At 31.6% G+C, this 22,465-nt stretch overlaps 1 protein-coding gene and 1 non-coding gene across 3 annotated transcripts; both read right to left on the bottom strand.

Moving 5' to 3' along the window:
• Positions 1 to 106: 106 nt before the first annotated feature.
• RpL38 (ribosomal protein L38) lies at positions 107 to 19,240 on the bottom strand. 2 transcript variants are annotated; one of them, XM_085815922.1, is made up of 6 exons: positions 19,108 to 19,240; positions 18,974 to 18,999; positions 18,735 to 18,795; positions 15,599 to 15,721; positions 416 to 593; positions 107 to 150 (listed from the first exon to the last, which is right to left on the bottom strand). In XM_085815922.1, the coding sequence occupies exons 2-5, from the start codon at positions 18,974 to 18,976 to the stop codon at positions 421 to 423; spliced, it is 360 nt and encodes a 119-aa protein (XP_085672048.1). In that variant the 5' UTR covers positions 18,977 to 18,999; positions 19,108 to 19,240; the 3' UTR covers positions 107 to 150; positions 416 to 420. The 2 variants fall into 2 exon arrangements, with proteins under 2 accessions (XP_085672048.1, XP_085672049.1); XM_085815923.1 differs by lacking the exon at positions 416 to 593 and having other exon boundaries at positions 19,108 to 19,238.
• On the bottom strand, positions 2,309 to 2,439 carry LOC118202845 (small nucleolar RNA SNORA57). The gene has a single exon (XR_004760472.1). It is a non-coding gene; the product is annotated as a small nucleolar RNA SNORA57 (small nucleolar RNA).
• Positions 19,241 to 22,465: the final 3,225 nt, after the last annotated feature.

Below are 22,465 nucleotides of genomic sequence, written 5' to 3'. Positions count from 1 at the left end.
TCACATTAAAAGCATTAACTTCTGATATACAAATGTTACATAAAATACATGTCTGATTATTGATTATTACAAAAGCAAACAAAAATTTTATTTAATAGTTTATTACACACATTTTACACAAGATTTACTTCAATTCTTTCACTTGAAGACCTGCAAAAAATAAAATAAATGCAATTAATACATAAAATATTTCACTATATTCTTATATACAGTAAAATCAATTTGCAATGGTAATATTCGATTATGTGATAAATTTAAGTACAGTCAGTTTGCAATGTTAGTTCAACTAAACTGCTAACCCCAACAAAGGCTGAATCTGATTCAACAATTCTTCATTTTACTAAAAGTTTGAAAAATGCAATATAAAACTCGTTAATTTAAAGCAATGAAATTTAGAAAGTTTATTTATATTCACCATTTTCAGAAAACTTTTTCAAAATATATCAAAGATGGGATCAAAAGACATTTAGTTCTGGTACCGATGGTACAGTCTTGAATGAATGTCCCTCCCTTAAAGCCATCCTCAATGTTGCCACAGAAGTGACAGAGTGTTAGATGAGGAGGTCTCCAATACAAAGAATCTGTTTTTAATACTAAAAAAGCACCATATAGCTATATATAAACACATTTGTGATCTAACATACTTAGCAAATAAATACTGTTTTTGGCATGCTTAATAAACAGACAAGGAACAAAAAAATTCAATCAAGATTTTACTATGTATAAAAATGCTCAGATAAAAAAATTAACAGACATTAATTTTGATATCCATTCATTTTATATTATTCATCTTTGATGTATAATTATCTTAAATTCAAGAATAAGAAAGTATGTTCAAATTATGAAGGATGAAACCCAAAACCCCAATTTTGACACCTAATGATCAATAATAATAATCCTGATCAATATCTTAAAGCATTCACATTATTACCACACAAAGATGACAGAGTGCAAGGATGTGAAGGCTTAGAGGAATTTTACTACAGTTAATACCTAAAAAAAAACCATTACAGTTAAACCAAACAACTCTATAAAAGATTTTATTTTTTCATTGCATAAAAAACTACTCATGTCATTCATTAAATGCAAGTTTTGTTTGTTATTACCTTTAAATTTATGAATAAATATGAGAGTGAAGGAAAAAAATCTATTGTAGCATTAGTAAATTTTTTACAAGTTTCTTTGCAATATATATTTTACATATAATAATATATTTTACAAGTTTCTTTGCAATGCTGCATATAGAATAGTTTTTAATTAAAACACAAAGTGGTAAACAAATTTTCATAACTTGTAATTAAATACAAAAATGACTGAAAAAATATTCATTATAAACCAGGCTGGAAAAACAACATTACCTACGTGTGTTGTCACTCGCTATCTAGAATACTGTTGTGACAACTGCGTACACTGAATACTGTACTTCAATAAGCACACCACAAAATTTTAAAAACAAGAAGTATTTACTTGTACTTTAAATTGTTGGGATTAGTTACATAAAATTCATCCATATTTGTGGCACTTGCATTCACCACATACAGGGTAGGTAGACAGATGCCCTCAAAGTTATTTGTTTTATTCTGAATATAGTTTTTTAAAATACACGATGGGCAAATTATGTTCAAGACAACAAGGATGGAATCAAAACACTAGTTTTAACACTGAACACACAGTCCTACATTAATGTCCCTCCCCTAAGCACCACAAAGGTGACAGAGTCCCAAGATAAAAAGCCTCCTAACAGCAAAAATCTTACGAAAGTTTTCGCAAAAGAAAAAGTACTTTTTAAGTGACAGTAAAAACTTCAAAAATAATAAAATTTTAACAGAGAAACGAAAATATATACATAGCTTAAATCAAACCTGCATTATTTATGAAACAATGAGCCTACTAATTTATTCTACACTCGTACATAATTTTCCAACAAAAACATAAGGCAATGAATTATGTACAGTGCAGATTGGTTCATTTATCAAGGATGGCACCAAAACTCTAGTTTTGAATTTAAAGGCATAGACCTGCATTAATGCCCCTTCCCTTAAAAGCATTCACATCATTACCACAGGTGACAGAGTGCTAAGATAAGGAGGTTCACTCTATTTTATTAATGTGCCATCTGTGACAAATAATAACCTACACTGCATTTTCTAAAGGCATAACAGCAAAACCTTAAAATTAATAAAATCTTAACAGAGAAAGGAAAATATTACCTACACTTCACAATCTAATATTAAATTGCTAAAACAAAAAAACAATGAAGCTACTAATTTATTCCTATTACGCAATTTTCTCGCACAAAGACAATAAGTTATGTACAGGACTTTGAGGATGGAACCAAAACACTAGTTTTGACACCGAAGGCATATTCCTCAATTAATGTCCCTCCCCAAAGCATTCACGTCATCACCACAGAGGTGACAGAGTGCCAACATAAGGAGGTTCATATTAACAAGAATTTTATAAATGTGGCCATCTGCAACAACTAATAAACCCCTCTAAATGCACAAAAGGAAAATCTTAAAATTAATAAAATCTTAACAGAGAAAGGAAAATATTATCTACATTTCACAATCTAATACTTAATTGCTACAACAAAAATGTAATATTTCTGAAACAATGAAGCTACTAATTAATTCCACAGCTAATTTATTCCTGTTACGCTATTTTCTAGCACAAAGGAAGATGGTAAGTTATATACAGGACTTTGAGGATGGAACCAAAACACTAGTTTTGACACCGAAGGAATATTTTTCGATTAATGTCCCTCCTCGAAACATTCACATCATCACCACAGAGGTGACAGAGTGCCAACGTAAGGAGGTTCATATTAGGAAGAATTTTATAAATGTGCCATCTGTAACCACTAACAATCCACATTAAGCTTTCTAAATGCAAAACCTTAAAATTAATAAAATCTTAACAGAGAAAGAAAAATATTACCTATATTTTACAATTTAATATTAAATTGCTAAAACAAAAATGTAATATTTCTGAAACAATGAAGCTACTAATTAATTCCATAGCTAATTTATTCATGTTATGAAATTTTCCAGCACAAAGGAAGACGGTAAGTTATATACAGGACTTTGAGGATGGAACCAAAACACTAGTTTTGACACCGAAGGCATATTCCTCGATTAATTTTCCTCCCCAAAGCATTCACATCATCACCACAGAGGTGACAGAGTGCCAACGTAAGGAGGTTCATTTTAGGAAGAATTTTATAAATGTGCCATCTGTAACAACTAATAACCCACATTAAGCTTTCTAAATGCACAAAAGCAAAACATTAAAATTAATAAAATCTTAACAGAGAAAGGAAAATATTACCTACATTTCACAATTTAATATTAAATTGCTAAAACAAAAATGTAACATTTCTGAAACAATGAAGCTACTAATTAATTCCATAGCTAATTTATTCCTGTTATGCAATTTTCTAGCACAAAGGAAGAGGGTAAGTTATGTACAGGACTTTGAGGATGGAACCAAAACACTAGTTTTGACACCGAAGGCATATTCCTCAATTAATGTCCCTCCCCCAAGCATTCACGTCATCACCACAGAGGTGACAGAGTGCCAATGTAAGGAGGTTCATATTAGGAAGAATTTTATAAATGTGGTATCTGTAACAACTAATAACCCACATTAAGCTTTCTAAATGCACAAAAGCAAAACCTTAAAATTAATAAAATCTTACCAGAGAAAGGAAAATGATAACCTACATTTCACAATCTAATATTAAATTGCTAAAACAAAAATGCATTACTTTTTAAACAAAGAAGCTACTAATTTATTCTACACTGTTATGCAATTTCCCACTATACAGGAAGACCTAAAATAAGCTATGTACAGGACTTCGAGGATGCAACCAAAACACTAGTTTTGACACTGAAGGCATATTCCTTGATTAATGTCCCTCCCCGAAGCATTCACGACATCACCACAGAGGTGACAGAGTGCTTAGCAAGAATTTTATAAATGTGCCATCTGTAACCACTAACAATCCACATTAAGCTTTCTAAATGCACAAAAGCAAAACCTTAAAATTAATAAAATCTTAACAGAGAAAGGAAAATATTATCTACATTTCACAATCTAATATTTAATTGCTACAACAAAAATATATTTCTGAAACAATGAAGCTACTGCAAGAATTTTATAAATATAGCATCTGTAATAACTTATACCCCACATTAAGATTTATAAATGCATAACAGCAAAACTTTATAATTAATAACAGAGAAAGGAAAATATTTACATTTCACAATCTAATATTAAATTGCTGAAAACAAAAATGCATTATTTCCAAAATAAAGGAAGACAATTTATGTACAGGACATCAAGGATGGAACCAAAACTCTAGTTTTGACACCGAAGGCATAGTCCTTGATTAATGTTCCTCCCCTAAGCATTCACGTCATCACCACAGAAGTAATGGAGTGCCAAGATAAGGAGGTTTCCATTAAAAAATACTATTTAAAAAAAAATAACTTTTTATTCTTACATGGTTACATTTTAGATTAATACAACAAACATTAAAATACTACTGCCAGTCCCCATTAAACTATACATTACAATAAACACAAAAGATTAGTATACCAAGCTAATCCAAAAAGTAAGTGCCGTTTGCACTCATCTCTCATTGATAGCAAACATTACATATGCATAGTTACATTTTTGAACCCGAGAAGGTATTACCCTCGATATTTTGTTTGCTTATATTTGGGGGGGGGGATTGTTAATAGTGTTTGAAACAATAGATTTGTCCACCAGCTGTGAAATAAGAGCTGCTACCAGGTTTCTGAATGAGAGAAATGTTCGACCTCATTAAATTATAGTCAGATGAGTAAAACTTATAAAGAGAACGTGATGAGTGAAGGTATGATGCGAAAATGGGTTAGGATGTTTAGCAAAGGATGGGAAAATATCCAAGAAAGAGCGCAGAGGATACCTACCGCTAATCACTGAAGAATTGTTCACTGCATAGATGAAAACATTTGTTCAAATAGGCAAATCACGATTTCTGATTTGTTGACACATTTTCAAAACACTGCATGATCTAAGTCACGTGGAACTGTTTGCACTACATGAAACTGTGGCACTATGTTTTGGAACTATCGATGAATTTTATTCACAGACGAAAGGAATTGACTACCAACTTCGGGTATGGTGTTTGCAGCATGAAAACTATCGTCAACATACTGCGCATGTAACAATGACGCTGCTTGATTCCTTTAACTGGGAATAATTCTTTCACCCTTCTCACAATCTACACCTAGCTCCATCAAACTTTCATTTGTTTTCTCATCTCAAGGAATATCTTGTTGGACAGCACTTTGCCAGTTATGTAGAGATTAAGGTAGACGTGGAGAACTTCAGGTTGCAAGCAGCTGAATTATACGAAGGAAGTTTATTGCCATTAGTGCTTAATAAACCGCACCCAGGTTACAAGGGGCAAGAAATACGTATCGGTATCAATAGCACAAGACCTCCCACCTCATAGCATGGGAATGTTCAGTTATTCTACACTGATGGCTCAAACATCGCGGAAGGAGTTGGCTGTGCCTATGCTCAATATAAAGATCAAATATCTGGAAAGAAAACTTATAATTCATCAACAGCATCTTCCAGGCAGAGGCACTAGTCATCTTAAAGGCAAGCAAACTACAAAAGAAAACATTCCATATATAGTTATCTACTCTGACATCAAAAATCATCTCTTCTGGCCATTCTAAATCTCCGCCACAACTCTCCTCTCATAAAAGCCATTCAAGAACAAATATACAATGACAGCCGACCTGTATGGGTTAAAGCATATATGGAGTCTAATGCAATGAAACGGCTGAACCATCTACACAAAGATGGGGCATACGACATTGATCCAAGGTAGTGCCACATTTCAGCACATTCCTCTCCCCTTAACGCATTCTTCATTGTGAAGCATTAATCCTCTGGCAGCAAGAACGGAATAACAGTGACACAGGAAGTCACGCTCACGCCTTCAAACATTTCCACTGATCCTCTATATTTCCAACCCTCAGCTCATGCATTTTATCACCAGGCTGATCACCCTTTTCTGGCTGATTTCAAAAAGTATGGTATCACCAATACTGATATCTACGTATGGCCAAGAGGGCAGCCACGACCATTACATGTACAATTGTCCTCTTAGCATCTCTACATCTATGACCATCTCGAATCAACCTAAACAAACGCTTACAAATCAGGCAGCAATCACCAAAATTTGCAAGATCCTGGATTTAATATCAGCTTAAGCTTTGGTCTTCAGTGCACAGTTGCTTAGAATTGTTTGTGCATCTCATAAAGAGATATAAGGAGTGTTTTTATATTTTTGTTCAATAATTTACATTTTATGGGCATTTTACTTGCATTTTTTATTTCATGCTGTTTTAAATTCTGACATCACAATATATATCTTGCATCCTGTCTCCAAAAAAGTAACCATTTTATCACCATTTAGCACTTGTATTGCCATGTAACTTACCTAAATTCATCAATAAACATTGGTGCATAGTGGAGGATGAGGAGCACACACACCCGTTTGCCTCTGGTACACGACAAGGACTCTCATCCTCTGTCATCAACAATTACTGCCAAGATATGGCATATGCCTTATTCCGGATGGTGAATATGCTGAAAAGTAGTTTAACATGTTGACGGTGGCGCAGATATTCATTGTTCTTTTCATGCGGCAGCGCTTGAATTAGCTGTCCGTTTCATGGGGCGGAACAGCACCAAATTATACTGTTCAATTCTTGCATGGTAATACCCACTATTTTAAGTTATCTGTTTTGTATTAAATATTTGATTAATGTTAAAATGTTAATGTATACTGTTGAATAATTAAAATAAAATTTTGTACTATGTATTCTTTTATATACAAGTGTGACTTCGGTGAGCCATGCTGCCCCTCGTAACAATCAAGCATGACCCACGGTGGGTCACGCCGGCATCAACGTGTTAAAGGTGTGTTGATTTTTCTGTAATAAAATACAAATGAAAACAAACTGCTAATCTTTTTTAATACAAAACTGGTACTTAATTTCTGGATGAGCTTTGTTTAACTTTAATTGAAAATTTTAAATTCCTTATGCACCACATAGAATCACACAAGGCTTACAGAAATAAGTAAAAAACAAATACACCACCACAAAATAAAATAAACTTACAAATTCACAGATGGTAATAAATAAATTTATAAAAGAAAGAGAAAGCCAATTTATCTTGGACAAATATGTGAAAAAGGGGAGGAAATACGATTTAACCTAAAAATGAGTTCTTTTCATCCTTCCATGAGCTTTGAACAATAGAACAACAAATGTTCGACATATTGCACTCCTCCAAAGCTGCACAAACACAAGCCTATACTAGATAATCTAAATCTCTTCAGATATGAATTGAAACTACCATGTCCAGTTAAATTTAGTAATTTCAAAATTGTAGAAAAAATGTTTATTATTCAGTCTGTGAGGAATGGTAAGAAAAAATAATTTAGTCAAGAAGGCATTAGACAGCATCATTGGAGTATTTACTTTGAAGATTTGGAGCTTGTTTTGCCCCAACCTATAAACCCTTTCTTTTCCTACATTGCCAGTGTGACCACGTACATGAGAAAAGATGACATAAACACCTTTATTATTAAGGTCCTTAAGAAGGGCATGAGAAGTGACAATTTATAACATGAGAAGATATTCCTGAGAGAATATAAGGATGAAAGAGAATCAGTGTGAATAAGAAATTTAGCACTTGACGAGCAGGTGCTAGATATCCACTTAATTGACTCATTAATGCACAGTAATTCGGCTTAGAAAACACTGCATTCATTGGCAATTCTACAGAGTTTGTATTCAAGTTCAGAAACATGATGAAAAACTACATAAGCTAATCCAACTTGTTTATTAATTTTATTGCCATCTGTATAACACACAACAGGGAAATTATCATCAATGGAATTGTCATAAATGATAAGTTTTGAACTGGCAAACGATCGGCAGGATGAGGATAATCAAACAACACCTTGGAGGAGATCTGGTTTCAAACAACATCTTGGTATCGAACACAAATTTGCTGACAGTATCTTTAAACTTTTTGGTCATTTAAAACATGAAGATCAATCACAGGAAACTCTGAAATTGCGAAACAGGCTTCATAGCTAATTGTTCCATAGCCCCGTACAACTCTTAGTCTTCTTTGAATTCTGCAAAATATATGGGAATTAATCGCCTTTTCTAAAGTCGTTCCACACACTCTAGAAGCATAGCAAATAAAGGAGACTATATAACTCTACTTATAAATCATATAAATAACATTACATTTTAAACCAAAATGTATTGCAAGAGATATGATTTACATTTTAAACCAAAATGTATTGCAAGAGATATGATTAAGTCCTCTAAATATATTTTTACACTTATTGGATAAATACATAATATGATTTTTCCAAAAAAACTTTAAGAATAATGCCTAAATATTTAATTTCATTCTTCGTTTCGAGTAAGATATTATCCAAGTACAATTGCTGGTTTGTATAGCTGACATGCTTTCTTTTCATTATCATAATTTTAGATTTATTAGGATTGAATTCTAATTTCTGTTCTTTGGACCAATTGGAAATAATATTAAGAGTGTTCTGAGCTGTATTAAAGAGAGTATTCAGGCACTTCTCTTGAAAACAAATAAGTAGATCATCAGAAAAAGCAACTGTTTTATAACTTGGACAATGTGAGAGTCTACTGAGTAGATCATTCATAATTAAATTCCAGAGTAAAGGTTTAGAAACCGAGCTTTGGGGGCAGCAACCTCTTCGCAAAGTGCAGGAAGAAACATGGCTAAGGGAGAGCAATGCAGATGTCATGCAGAAAATCTTTAATAATGAGGAAAATATTACATGGAATACCAGCTTTCCTTTAAAAAAAAAAAAAGTATCCCAGGCCACCTCGCATGGTCAAAAGCACTTTTCCTATCAAGGAACACTAAAACTGTGTGTAAATTTCTCTTCTTACCTTCATCCACTATCTTTTAAGTACAAAAAAGCATCTTCATAACTCTTATGAGGGGTAAAACCAAACTGTGCTTTGTTTTAAGTTTTTTATTATGCAAGAACCAGGAAATTCTATTAACAAACAGCTTTTCTAGGCATTTTCCTAAACTGGGAAGACTATACCATCTCAAGTTATTTAAATGTGGGATGTGAGGACCACTATTCTTAGGGATTAAAAGGACACTCGCTCTTTTTCAGCAACGAGGAAATGAATAAAGCTTCAGACAAGTACTGAAGATTTTGAAGAATAAATATGGAAACATTCTAGGAACTTGTTTCAAAACTTCGTCTGAAATAGAATCACGATCAGGAGATTTATTGCATTTAAGGTTTTCTATAACACTATTAATTTGACATAGTGAATGGAGGATCTGAATTAGCAACATAATTTATTGAAGCTTCAGCCCTAATCATTCTATGAAACTAATTATCCATGCTAAAAGGGTCCATTAGAAAGTTTCTGTTAAGAACCTCATTAATTGTTTCTTCTAACGACTTTGTACAATTACCTGATGGGAGACAAATTCAAATTCCACTGACTTCAATTCTTTTAATAAAATTTTGCTTTATACCATTCGTATATATTTTTTACCTTTAACCTGGAGCCTTTAAGCTGTAACTATGTCTTAAGTGAAGATATTTTTGTTTATGCAGAGTACGACAACGTAACCTACTCTCTCTGAGAGTAGGGTTACGATTTCGTTGAAACCTAAGTCTAGCAGCATTAACCTGCTTTCTATTTTATTTGATTTCAGTAGTTCATCAAGTTACCTTATGAACGCAGCTTTTTTACAGGCATGGAAGCCTTGGATGCATTATAGAGAATCAAGACAAAATTTTTTAGTCAAGAGTTTAAGCACTCAATAAACTTCTAAACTCATCAATCGAATACTTTCATGTACAGTAAAAAATACTCCAGTTAGCTTTAACACTGAAGACAATCTTGCTGTTTTTCTGTCAGAGTGTTATTAGAAGCTATACATATAGTTCAAACTCAATCGTTCAATGATCAGAAAGAGATTTATAATCTGGTTGGCACCGATGCAAAATATTCCCAAGAAGATCAGCACCCACAATCGTAATGCCAATATAGCTTGAACCTTGAGTACTATAGAAAGTAGGACCACAGTTCTTCAATGATAATGAACAGATTGTTCATACTTAAAAATTCACAAAGTTTAACACTTTGAGAATCTGAAACTGGACTATGCCAAATTTCAGATTTACTGTGTGCATCCATAGCCCAGATAAATCTGTTACAAATTTTTTTAAGCTAATGCTTTCCTTTAAAATTTAATCCTCCTAATTTCCTTTAAAATTAATTTTATGCAAATCTAAGTCAACATTTCTTTCTGTTAGGTTTAAAATAATAAGGAAAAAAAAGATAAAATCATGAGTATAGAGAGTAATATGAAGAATCACAATATTATAATCAAGATTATTATTATCAAGCAGAGTAGACAAAAAAATGGATTTCAGCTATAACTGAACGGTTTTAAAATAGGAAGCATTTTCTTACTACTTACAACATCTAAAAATCAATTAAAAAGATACTACCAAAAAAGGGTCATTTCTTTTACTGGCTTAAATTTTAATTGCAACATTTTCTTAAATTGCTTAAATTTTAATTGCAACCTTAATATTGGAAAAATCTCTAAGCTATACCTTCAATAGCACAAGAATAATTAATTTTTATGTTTGACGACAACCATTTAAAGAGAGAAGTGTCTTAAAATGACTGCCATTTTCTACTCTCAAAGCCTAATAGGATTAGAAAATATATCTTTGCTGAAAAGAACAACTGCAAGAATATTTTTTTTTTTTTAATCCTTGATGACTAGCATGCTTAGAAGAAAAATATAACAAGAGGAAAAAGAACAAAACAAAAATTTAAACAGATTGTAATAAAAGAAAAAGAAGAGAAATGATCATGTAAGAATCATAGCAAACAATCCACAATTTCACATGATTTACTGCTTCTCCCCCCCCCAATTTTAGTTCTGAAAAATTTTAAAGGAAATTTCTAGAACATCAATACAGTCAAAAGTCGTTAATTCGGACACCCATAATCTGGAATGATCTATAATCCGGACCTCAAAGCTACAAACTTTCTGCGCATGCGTCGCGTTCACGCATGCGCACAGGCGTTTAGGAGAGTGCATAAGACCCTTACAGCTGCGAATATGTTTGTGCGCATGCGCGTTTAATGTGTAACGGAGTTATACGCTAAGCTAAAGTTATCTAATTCAGTTAATGTTGCAGATTGCGTTGTTCCTTAATCTTCGAATTGGATCCGGCTTATTATTTTTTGCAGACTGTTAGAGCAATTTTATAAAAGTAAGCTTGAACTTTCGATTATGTCAAATAGAATTTCCGATATATATTTACTACAAAGCGAAAGTATGTTTTGAAATCCGAAATCTGTTTATCAATTTCACCCTGCTCTGCCGCAGAAGGGGGGGGCAGAAACGTCATTATTAGATTATGATAGATTAGAAAGATTATGTCAAATAGAATTTCGGATATATATTTACTAATATGTAATTTGTATCTACAAAGCGAAAGTATGTTTTGAAATCCGAAATCTGTTTATCAATTTCAGGCTGTGGACTGGAAGTTGATTTGTCAGCACTATCCTTATCTTCAGAGCAGATGTTTTTCTTTTATTTGGTTTATAATTTGGTACTAAGTGTAGTATTTCATCTCCGTCTTTGATATGATTTAAATCAAGTTCCTCCTGGTTATAATTCCCTTCGGATAGTGAAGAAAGTGACCCAGAGGTTATTGAAAACGAAAACATTTCGATTGACAAATTAGTCTGTATTCTCAACACAGCAATTATAGGACTTGAACAGCGAACTTTGTAACTAAACAAGAAATTATGTCTGTTTAATACAATTAAAGAGAAAGTATTATCACATGAAACGAAGCAACTTACATTGAAGGAAATGTTTAATAAAGTAAACAAATAAATATTAAGCTTTTCTTTTTGTAAATTTTGATACCCTTTAGATCATAATTGTTCTTTATTTCATAAATTACGGTTTCATATTTTTAATTTTGTAATTTCTGCATGCCATCTTACCAGATTTAAACTGATGATCTATAATCCAGAAAAATCGATAATCCGGAATCGCCGAAGTCCCGACGAGTCCGGATTAACGACTTTTGACTGTATTTACAAATCAAATTATTATTCCACATAAAAATCTGCTCCAAAGCAAGCTCAAGCCCAAAAAAAGTCAATGAAAGGAAACACATTACCAAAAATGAAAAATCAAAATTAGCAGATATTGCCAAAAGAATGATTTTATTTAAAACAAAAACATGCATTTGTTTAAACCTTATTCCAAATACATCAGAATATTTTTAACAAAAATTAGAACAAATCACAAAAAATACCAAAACATAACTGATAATTTAGTGGCAGTTCAGAGAAAAACTGCATTTTGCTAAACCAGAAACTTCAGTTATTACAAGGAAACAAAGGAATCCCCCCCCAGAAAAGGTGACAATTTTAGGCCACAAAAATATGTGCCAACATCTTTGAAACAAAAAGGACATATGTGGAAAGTGTTTTTAACCACAGTAGCATGTACTTTCTATTTGAAAAAAATCATACTGAAATTTGCAGTTTAACAAAACCTTCAGTACAGAACAAGGATGAATGCAACCCCACTTAAAAAATTCTGAAAACTGTGGAGTTAAAATCAGACAACATTGACTATTAATGCGATAGATACATAATATACACAGGCACATATACATATTTTTAAACAATTTTCATTAGCAAAGCAAAATGTATAATTTTTCAAGGTATTAAATATTAATTTACATTTAGCTTGCTTTTTTTAGGGTGAGCGGAGTTGAATTCTGGAAAATGCTACATTTGTAACTTTCTTCACTAAGTATAAATTTGGTCTGAAGAGCAAGATACTTCCATTTACAATGATTTTTGACTTTATTTCACTTTAACCTTCTAGATTAGACCCAGAAAAATGCTAATTAACAATAACAAGTGTTGAAGACAAGGAACTACTAGTAGCAGCAATTAGTGGAAAATGAAGATCTTTGAGAAGCTTTCCAGCTATTCAATAGATTACAATTAAAATTTCTACCAACAGGATCCTTAAAAGGTATTTTAAAAGCCAAAGTATTGCATGTATTTTTTAATAGAAAAAAAAATATTTAAAATTCTGCACAGCATCCAGGCTAATATCAAGTCTAGTCTGTCATATCAACCATACAATTAAATATATTTTAAAAAGGACCATGGCTGAAATTTAAAAGTTTTAATTAATAGTGGGTATTTCTTTTCCGAATTCACACCACAAGTTTACAAATCGTTTCCCCCCCATCTTCTTTTTTGCCCTACTTTTCCCATGTAAGACTGGCTTTCTATTTGATAAGTTTGACATTTTGGTCCAACAAACTTTTCCCCATCTAAATAACATTTCCAAATCAAGGGAAGTAGTTTATTTACCAGACATAAGTGTCATGTAATTAATCATCTGATGTACATGTGTTCTTTTAAAGTAGCTTTCTTGCATAAAACACTCTTTCAAAGTACATTTAAGTTCCTTTTCTAATGAATCCTAATCCATTCCTTCTTTTCAAAGTTCCTAATACTGATATTAATCTTCATCTACTGTCATTACCTACTGTCCATGTTGATGGACAGTCTTTCAGATGACACAGTACACACAATTTAATCCAGATTTCAGAAAATCTGGTTATATCCAAATCACAAGTTCCCATGAGTACATAAAATATATTTTTACAGGTTACTGCAAAACCTATACAAACCAAATGTTTCAACACATAACATTTCTATTATTTTAATAGTTCAGCAATTAATGACAGTATTATAGCCAACTCTAAAAGATTACCAAAATTTTTCCACAGAAGACTAGATGATTAAGCATCATCTCAGGAGGTTTAGCTGTGCAAGACTAAGTACAAAAATTTTAAAACATAAGTATTTGAGTAGCTTGATCACTCAGCTATGATAAAAATTTTAACATTTAAGATAAAAATTTTTTTTTTTAAGTTCCTTCAGTTACAAATGTAAAAACCCTTTGACATGCGCAATATTTCATAATTTTTTTTAACTAAAAACTCTAGAAATTGAATATTATGATCCTAGACACATGTAATATATGAAAAAAAAAATCTACTCTTGCCCATTGTTCTGTGCGTGGTGGTCGCACTGTGAAACCAGTGCGTGTCTAGGACTTTGCAACTTACTGAGGTAGTAGAGAAAAAAACTTACCTCTTTCAGTGCGTGTTTCCAATAAATGACAATTTACGAATTTAAAAAAAAATGTATGTGAGAATTGCATTATATGTAAATTTTTTACATTATTTTACAAAGTAAACAGTCAGAAAAAATTTTAAAATAAACATTTATGTCATTTTTCTACAGCAGTGAAAATGTAAGTACCTACATAATACGGACGTTTGGATAAATAGATAAAAAAACTCGTTTTTTTTAAATTTCAACACATTTTTTGTGACACTGCTCAAAGCGCATTTTGTCTTTTTAGTACATGCATAGACCTACATTGTACATTTCGCATATGTATCTTGTTCTATTATGTTTCTTTGTGCTACAAAACACTCTGCCTGGATCTTCTAAATTTCCCTGGTATACGTCCAGCGTTATTTAGTTTCTTTTTATCTGGCACATGAAATTTGTGCTTTTTTTATGTTAATGGGGGAAGGCTTGGTCTTTTTAGCTTTGGTATGGATCATTTGTTTCCCCATTCATATTTATTTTATGCATATTTTGTCCCAAAATATTTTAAATAAAACTTTCATGAGATTTCTATTTTTAATTATAGCAAAATATATTTATATTAAATTTAAACCACATCACATAATTTATAAAATCAATCACAATACTAGCTTGGGAAACAAGTGTGTTGAGCTCTGAGAAAAATCTCTGGAAAAGAAAGACCTTTTAACTGAGAAGGTGCATGTATCGTTTAGAAATAAAATAACTGTGGCTTTAAAGCCCCTTATCTATATCCAAGTAAAAATAAACATTGAAAAAGCAAGCAAACGCCATTGTGAAAAGCAGTGGTTTCAAGGCGCGACCACCGACCCTCTAGAGGATTGTGACACGATGCTCTAATGCAGTGGTCGTGCCCTGAAACCACAAAGCAAATGCCATAAATACAGATTTTATATATATATACAGTTTAATTACTGCAATTTTTTATTGTTCATGATAGAAATCATGACGTGTGATAAATTACTTTTGAAATTTAAAGTTGTTTACATTAATAAAAGGAAGTTATTTTGTCTCATTGAAAACGAATTTTAAAAGGCATCCAATTTGAAATACTAAGACTTAAAGCATGTACAATTCTGCAGTCATTTTGTGTTATTTAGAGGTAAAAAGATCAGTAATCAATTGATTTTCACTCAAAGATTTCGGAAAGAGGAGAAAAAAAATTTGAAAATTGATGGTTTCAAGATGCAACCACCACACGTCAAAGGGATAAACAAGGTTCTATATGGTTTGCATACCAGGTGGTAATGACTGCTTCAATTTTTCTGCCTTTTCTCTGTCTGTAATAACAAATGTGTAAAGGAATCGACTGCAGCGGACTTTAAATTTCACATTTTCTCTGTTCTTCTTAATTTTAACAGCTGTGAAAAAGAAAAATAATCACTGCTTCAATTTTTATACATTCATTAATTAATATCTTAAATAAGAAAAATTACCTCAAGCTGGTACTATTTTCATTTACTATTACTAATTTCAACATAAACATACTTATTTTCATATGCTAACAGAAATTAACATAAAACGCTTTGTGAAAAGGCATTCTTTCCACAACAGGCTATTATTAACTGGAAACAGTACAAAATTTCGCCAAGTGAATGGCATGAAGGACAAAACAATTTTTAAAATTAGGGCGCACTAGCAACTTTGTAAAACAACAAATTGAAAAGAATGTTTACACATCCTGTATCATAAATTCAACAAAATTAAGGGTCAAATGAATTTTAAACTTGCAGATTAATGTTCCACAAATTTTCTGTAGCAACAAAATGGCATCCAAAAAGAAAACTAGCACGTTGCTGTAGCAAGGTTGGTAACCAAATTTTCTCCAAAAAATCGCAGTTACCATAATTCGAAGATTAACCTATTAAGCCTCTGGAATAACGAAGTGATTAACTTTCTTTCAAAAGCTGATGAAAATTACATTTTTTGTAATCACACATGCAAAAGTCAGTATTTTTTCATTATTGGTCCCAGATTCAGAAATGTATATATGTATGCATGTCTGCTTATATGTACATACAGTTAGTCACAAAAGTCTGCATACAGACTAAATTTTAAATTAAAAAAACAAAGCATAGAAAAATGTATTTTAATCATTGCATTTTTTTCTTCTATTAGCTAAAATAAAAAGTAAATAATATCAGTGTAATACTTTTTACAATTTTTTAAAAATATATTTCGTTAAAAAAACTCAGAAATTCCCTTCAATAAGTCTGCGTACACTTTCAAAAAAAAAAAAAAAAAAAAAGCAAAACATAAGTTTTTTACATTACTTCAATACTTTGTAGGATATCCTTTATTCTTTTTATTCTTCAAAACAGCTTGCAGACGTCTGGGCATTGACTGAACTAGTTTTTCAGTGTCATCCGACGTAAATTTTGTCCATTTTTCCTGCAATTTACTAATTAGCTTATTTCGCGATGTAATATTGTGTTTTCGAATTCGTTTCTCCAATTTTGCCCACAAATGTTCGATTGGATTGAGGTCTGGTGACTGTGGAGGAGTACACAATTGTCTTGGAGTGTGATAGAGAAGATATTCCTTCACAATTTTAGCTGTACATTTCGGGTCGTTGTCTTGTTGGAAAATAAAGCTATTAGAAAGGTTTAAATTTCTGGCACTGTCTCGTAGATTTTTCTTCAGAATATCCAGATAAACATATTTATCCATGACTTTATCAATAATGTGAAAATTTCCAACTCCTTTTGACGACATACACCCATATACCATCAGACCGCCAACTCCATGTTTGACAGTTGGATTTAAATTTCTCAGATTCAGTTCTGTTCCTGGTTTTCTCCATACAATAGTATGGCCATTAACTTTAAATATTGTAAATTTACTTTCATCTAACTAAATTACATTGTTCCAGAAGTCCTGCGAAAAGTTTAAATATGTTTTGGCAAAAGCAATTATTTTCTTTCTATTTGTCTCGGAAATGTATGGCTTAGACCTAGGTTTGCGTCCATGATAATCGGACTTTCGCAGCACTTTTCGTATAGTTTCAGGAGAAATTTCCTTGTTGCTAGTTAAAAAAAAGTCTTTTGCAATGCTTGCAGCAGAAAAGTTTAGGATTTTGTTAAATTCGTAAAAGAATTTTTCTTTCTCCTCTCTGTGTTAGCTTTTTCGGTCTCCCACATTTTGGTTTTACAGCAAGACTACCAGTGTCAAGATAGTTTTGAATAACTCTTTACACACTAGAAAATGTTTTTCCAATGGTTTTACCAATATAACGAAGAGTTTTACCTTCATCTCTCAATTTGATAATTAGTTGTCTCGTAACTAAAGGAATTTCTTTATTGGTTGTCATTTTCGTCAAAGAAAATAGAAATAGCAACTTTCAGTCAACGTGAAATTTGCTTCAGAAGCCAATGACCTTGAAAGTGTAACCTTCTTTGCATTCTCAAGTTTGAAGTTTAAAAGTTAGATAAGAAATCCCGCGCCTCCTTCCCGTTGTACACAACTTTATTGGCTTTGATTTCTGGCCACTTATCTTTTAAAAATTAGTGTGCATAAATTATTAGATATGAAAATATTACAGTTAAATAATTTCTAAGTCCCTTATTGAAACTAAATATTTAAAAAATAAAACTTTAACAAACTACCCTTTTCGCACCTTAAAATTTGGATTTGATATTACTTTTCTTGATGTACATAGACTTTATTGACTAACTGTACTTATGTGTGTGCTATATATATATATATATATATATATGTGTGTGTGTGTGTGTGTGCACATATATATATATATACACACATGCACACACACACATATATATATATATATATATAACATTTTTAAATCCAGTCTTCTTAACAGAAAAGTACCATTCTTCGACTAAAGCATTTTGAAAACTTTTATTACTACTACTATCACATTTAAAATTAAATAGTATTTAATATCAGAACTAACATAATTCTGTAACAGTCAGTTGCATTAATTATTGTCCGCAGCCATTTGATGTATATCCTTATGATCCTGCACCTTACATTATCTTTTCACTTTTTGGAGGGGAGGAGATACTCTTAACCTAACGCTGCATGAACTGTACGATTTAGTAAAAAAAAAAACTTTAATATAAAGTAGCGTTGTTTTCTCTTAAAATTATGTTTACCTTAACAAATATTATTCTACATAATATCAAAGCCAAAGATATAACTATTATACGATAATTACTTCGTTTAAACTTAAACGTTCAAATATAACAAACAATGAGCATCATAAATTAAAACTTATAACATTATTAGAGAACTCATTACATAATCTGACTAATTAAAAACATAATTTAAAAGAAGCTTTAAAATATTATGGGAAAGAGACAAGAATAGCAAGAAAGAGAAGCAAATGAAAATTTTAATTCTTTGTGAACTTACATTTTGCATCTTTCCTTCGGGCAGTGAGAAGGAACTCCTTGATTTCCATTATTTGTCGAGGCTATTGTAAAAATAAATCGAAGTTACTGCTAATTATTACTTAACTATTAAAAGTGTTAATAAATTACAGTTACAAAAAATAAAACGCATTTCTTTTGGATTTTACAAATTCCTTTTAGTATGTACAATATTAATTGAAATACGCAAAAACACGAAAGTTATACACAATTAGAACTTACCATTATGCTAGCAGATGTTATATTACCTACAGAGAGAGACATAAATTAAAAACTAGTTCAAAACAATGCTATTTAATTAAAAAATAGTTACACAGCGATAGTTCTTGCGTAATTACAGAAATTGGAGAACTTACCAAGACGATGTTTTCAGATATTGTAAAATTTTCATAAACCCTTAATACTTTCTTTAACACACAGTATTAACAAACATGCGTTGCCATTAATAATTCTCTCATTCCCACAAATTAAGGAAAAAATGTAAGATGTTGCCAGATCCTCGAATAGAAAATTATTACCGCAGTCTCAGAAAAGTTATCCAAGGACATTCCCAATTTATAATCAATCAGTTTAAAAAATTGCGAAAGTCAATTTGTAACCAAAGCCGAAATCTGCAGCAGTTTTTTGCTTCAATTCTTTCATGGTCTTACATTCAATCATGAGCCGACGATTCATTTCTTTTAATTTTTCAATATTTTTTAAAGTTGTTGGTACATTAATTTTCTTTAATACAGGTAAATGCATGTAAAATTATCTTCGACGTATTTTAACCGTCATTATTATTAAATTAAATGCATCTGCAGTTTATTTATGTTTTGGAACCATTTATTTTAAATTTGATTTTGTGCCGTCTTTTCTTCCTGGCTTTTCGAACTCGTACAAAATGTACGAAGTTCCTTTTTACTCTTCTCAAATACGAAATTGTCCCTCTTTCTATATACCTTTCCTTCGCACCTATGCTTGATTTTTCGCCCATCGGTGCAGAAAGACTTAGCGAGTGCAAAACAAGACATCTGTCTGTCTTTGTCTATCAGTTTATTTATGCGAAAATGATGTCTGGCAATCAAATAACTTCGAAATTAAAAGAAAAATTTTACCGATAATACCTCCGTTTTAAAAACAAGTTCACTTTTTTGTAACTAGTTGCCAATATTTTTAAAGTTTGTACACGCTTCTACTTCTTGGTTCTTGTATTATACGCAAAAAGGACCTAGATCAGGTAATAAAATCCACTGGCGACACAAAAAAACTGGGTCAACGAACGCAGTCACAATATTTGATCAGTAATAAGATAATAAATAATAATATTTAAAATAGATTCAGTGTTTTAAACACAAATGTGGATAATTTTATTAAGTAATTTACAGGTAATATAATTTCAGTATTTCACACACACACAGATCGTATTTTATTCTCGAGTGTCAAGATGTAGAAACATCTTTTTACTCGACTTCTGATAAGGATCGGGTGGGAGGAGAAAGAGTAGGGTGGAAGGAAGTGTGGGAGGCGGAAAAAAGAAAGTGAGGTCCGCACTAGTGGCGGCGAAAAAAAAGGAGGGTGGCAAGTTCAGTGTCGTTAATCTTAATAGTCGCCACACAACTGAGATATAAATTGTGAAGCCCAAAAATGCTTATTTTCTGAAAAGGAGAGGAGAAAGAAAGATATCGAAGCATACTTCAGGCTAGCGTATTTCCAAACCCTACCCTAAGGCTACTATAAAGCTAGTAGCTCTAGGTGAAACAAGTCGATATTTCCGGGAGGTCAAAAATTCGAAAAGTGGGCTAGGGTTTGAAAATACGCTTCAGACTACTAGATTGCTCAATGTTGAGTGGGGCGATCTACCTACTACAACTCAACGCTGCCAGTCTGGTAACTCATAGCAACGATAAATAATGTTTATTCTGTTGTTAAGATAGATACCCAAAAAAAATTGAAATTATTAATGATATTTTTTTGTTATCATAGTTGCTTGTCCAGCTACGCTTTATTTATTATTGTTTGAAACGGATTATTATACAAATTAAATTATTATTATTATATTAAAAGTAGCATGTAATTATCTGTCTCAAAAAATGTACTACCATAATTGGTGACCCGGATGTGATTACGAATAGCAACCTGCAATGTTGCACGAATATGTAGTTCACATGTCAAAATTCTGAGCAACAATAAGTTATCCACTGCGATGAGATGCAAGTAAGACATTTCACTTGTGATTTCAAGCGTTGTACCGCATTCCGGCGAGTCAACATATTTCACGACAAGAACACGCTCGGGTTGTCGAGTTCTCATCAACCCAAAGTATTTGTAAGGTACCGTTAGCACTGGAGGGGGAGTACTGTGACGACCTGCCTACTACAACTCAACGCTGCCAGTCTGGTAACTCATAGCAACAAAAAACAATATAATGTTTATTCTATTGTTAAGATAGATACCAAAAAGACTGATATTATTAACGATTGGTTTTTGTTATCATAGTTGCTTGTCCAGCTAAGTATTATTTATTATTGTTCAAAACGGCTTATTATACAAATTAAATTAGTTTTATTATTATTATATTAAAAGCAGCATGTATCTGTATCAAAAGTTGTTCTACTGTATTGAGCAACTGTGACTGTCAGAATATTAAACTTTGTTAATATTAAAATTGTTATTAATAGGGAAGAACTAAGGGTTGCTGCAGATAATTTTTATGATCATTATCATTATTTTCATTACAGTTTTCATTAAATTCGTATGGTATTCTTCTCTCGATACACAAGTTGCCAAGCACAACACAAGCATTGATGACATGTGAAGCTTTTGTTGGATTGTAAGGTCAAGATTCTACAATAATACAAGCAAGGAAACCGTAACATCAAGACATCATTACATCTCTGCAGTTCCTTGTTAATGCCTGCTGTTTATGTTTTATTTTTCATGTGAGAAGATAAATTCATATAATATGTTAAAAGCCAAAGTTCCAATGGATGACCTTTATCACCCGAAATATTTTTTAAAAAATGAATTAAACTACTAGGAGAAGGAGAAAATTTAAAGTTTTATCATATGCCATTAAAAATTAAAATTATCTTCAACTCATAAATCTAGAACAAAAAAAGAATGAATAGTTATTAATTACAGTAATACATTATTAACTTAAAAACATGGTAAATAATTCACTTGTATTCAAGTTGCAAGTGAAATAATAAACTATAGATAAATGGAATACATAAAAATCAAACAGGGAGAAAAAATAATACACATCTTAAAATTTTACTTTGACAATATTTATCTTATTTCATCTCAGATAAAACTTTTTCAAGTGTTATTATTCAATTTCAATGAAAAAACGCTCATCAAGAGTAATATCGTTTTTCTTACAATTTTGATTCAATACGATTTGATACAATTGTATTTTGTATTCCCTGACAAGGTATCTCTAAAGACATTTTTAGAGTTTGATTTCATTAAATTTCATATACTGATTTTTGAATTATCGAGTAAAAAATCATGGAGGGAATTCCATAAGTACATTCGTTTTCTGTGTTAAAAACTCAAAAGATCTGTATGTGTGTTTTTATTCATATCATAAAATAATTTTTAATTAAAGAAGACTCCAAAAATAAATAAACAAAGCGAAATAATGGGAATTCGTTGAATTTAATCAAAGAGTTAAAGAAGTATGACCCTGTGTTAATTAATGGATTATGTCAACAGAATATAAAATTTGAA

The sequence above is a fragment of the Stegodyphus dumicola genome, chromosome 4, assembly GCF_044657685.1.
Source record: "Stegodyphus dumicola isolate Sdum_Otavi_A_Nest chromosome 4, ASM4465768v1".
In the NCBI taxonomy this organism is placed as follows: domain Eukaryota; kingdom Metazoa; phylum Arthropoda; class Arachnida; order Araneae; family Eresidae; genus Stegodyphus; species Stegodyphus dumicola.
The sequence above is the reverse complement of the archived record's forward strand: the minus strand, read 5'-3'. Positions and strand labels throughout refer to the sequence as shown.

What these genes read in the sequence shown, in the direction of transcription:
- RpL38 (XM_085815922.1), bottom strand. An exon ending in CCGAAGGAAAGATGCAAAAT is followed by an intron (nt 15,722 to 18,734) that starts GTAAGTTCACAA and finishes TCTTTTTCACAG; the next exon opens with CTGTTAAAATTAAGAAGAAC. An exon ending in GAAGCAGTCATTACCACCTG is followed by an intron (nt 594 to 15,598) that starts GTATGCAAACCA and finishes GTGCTTTTTTAG; the next exon opens with TATTAAAAACAGATTCTTTG.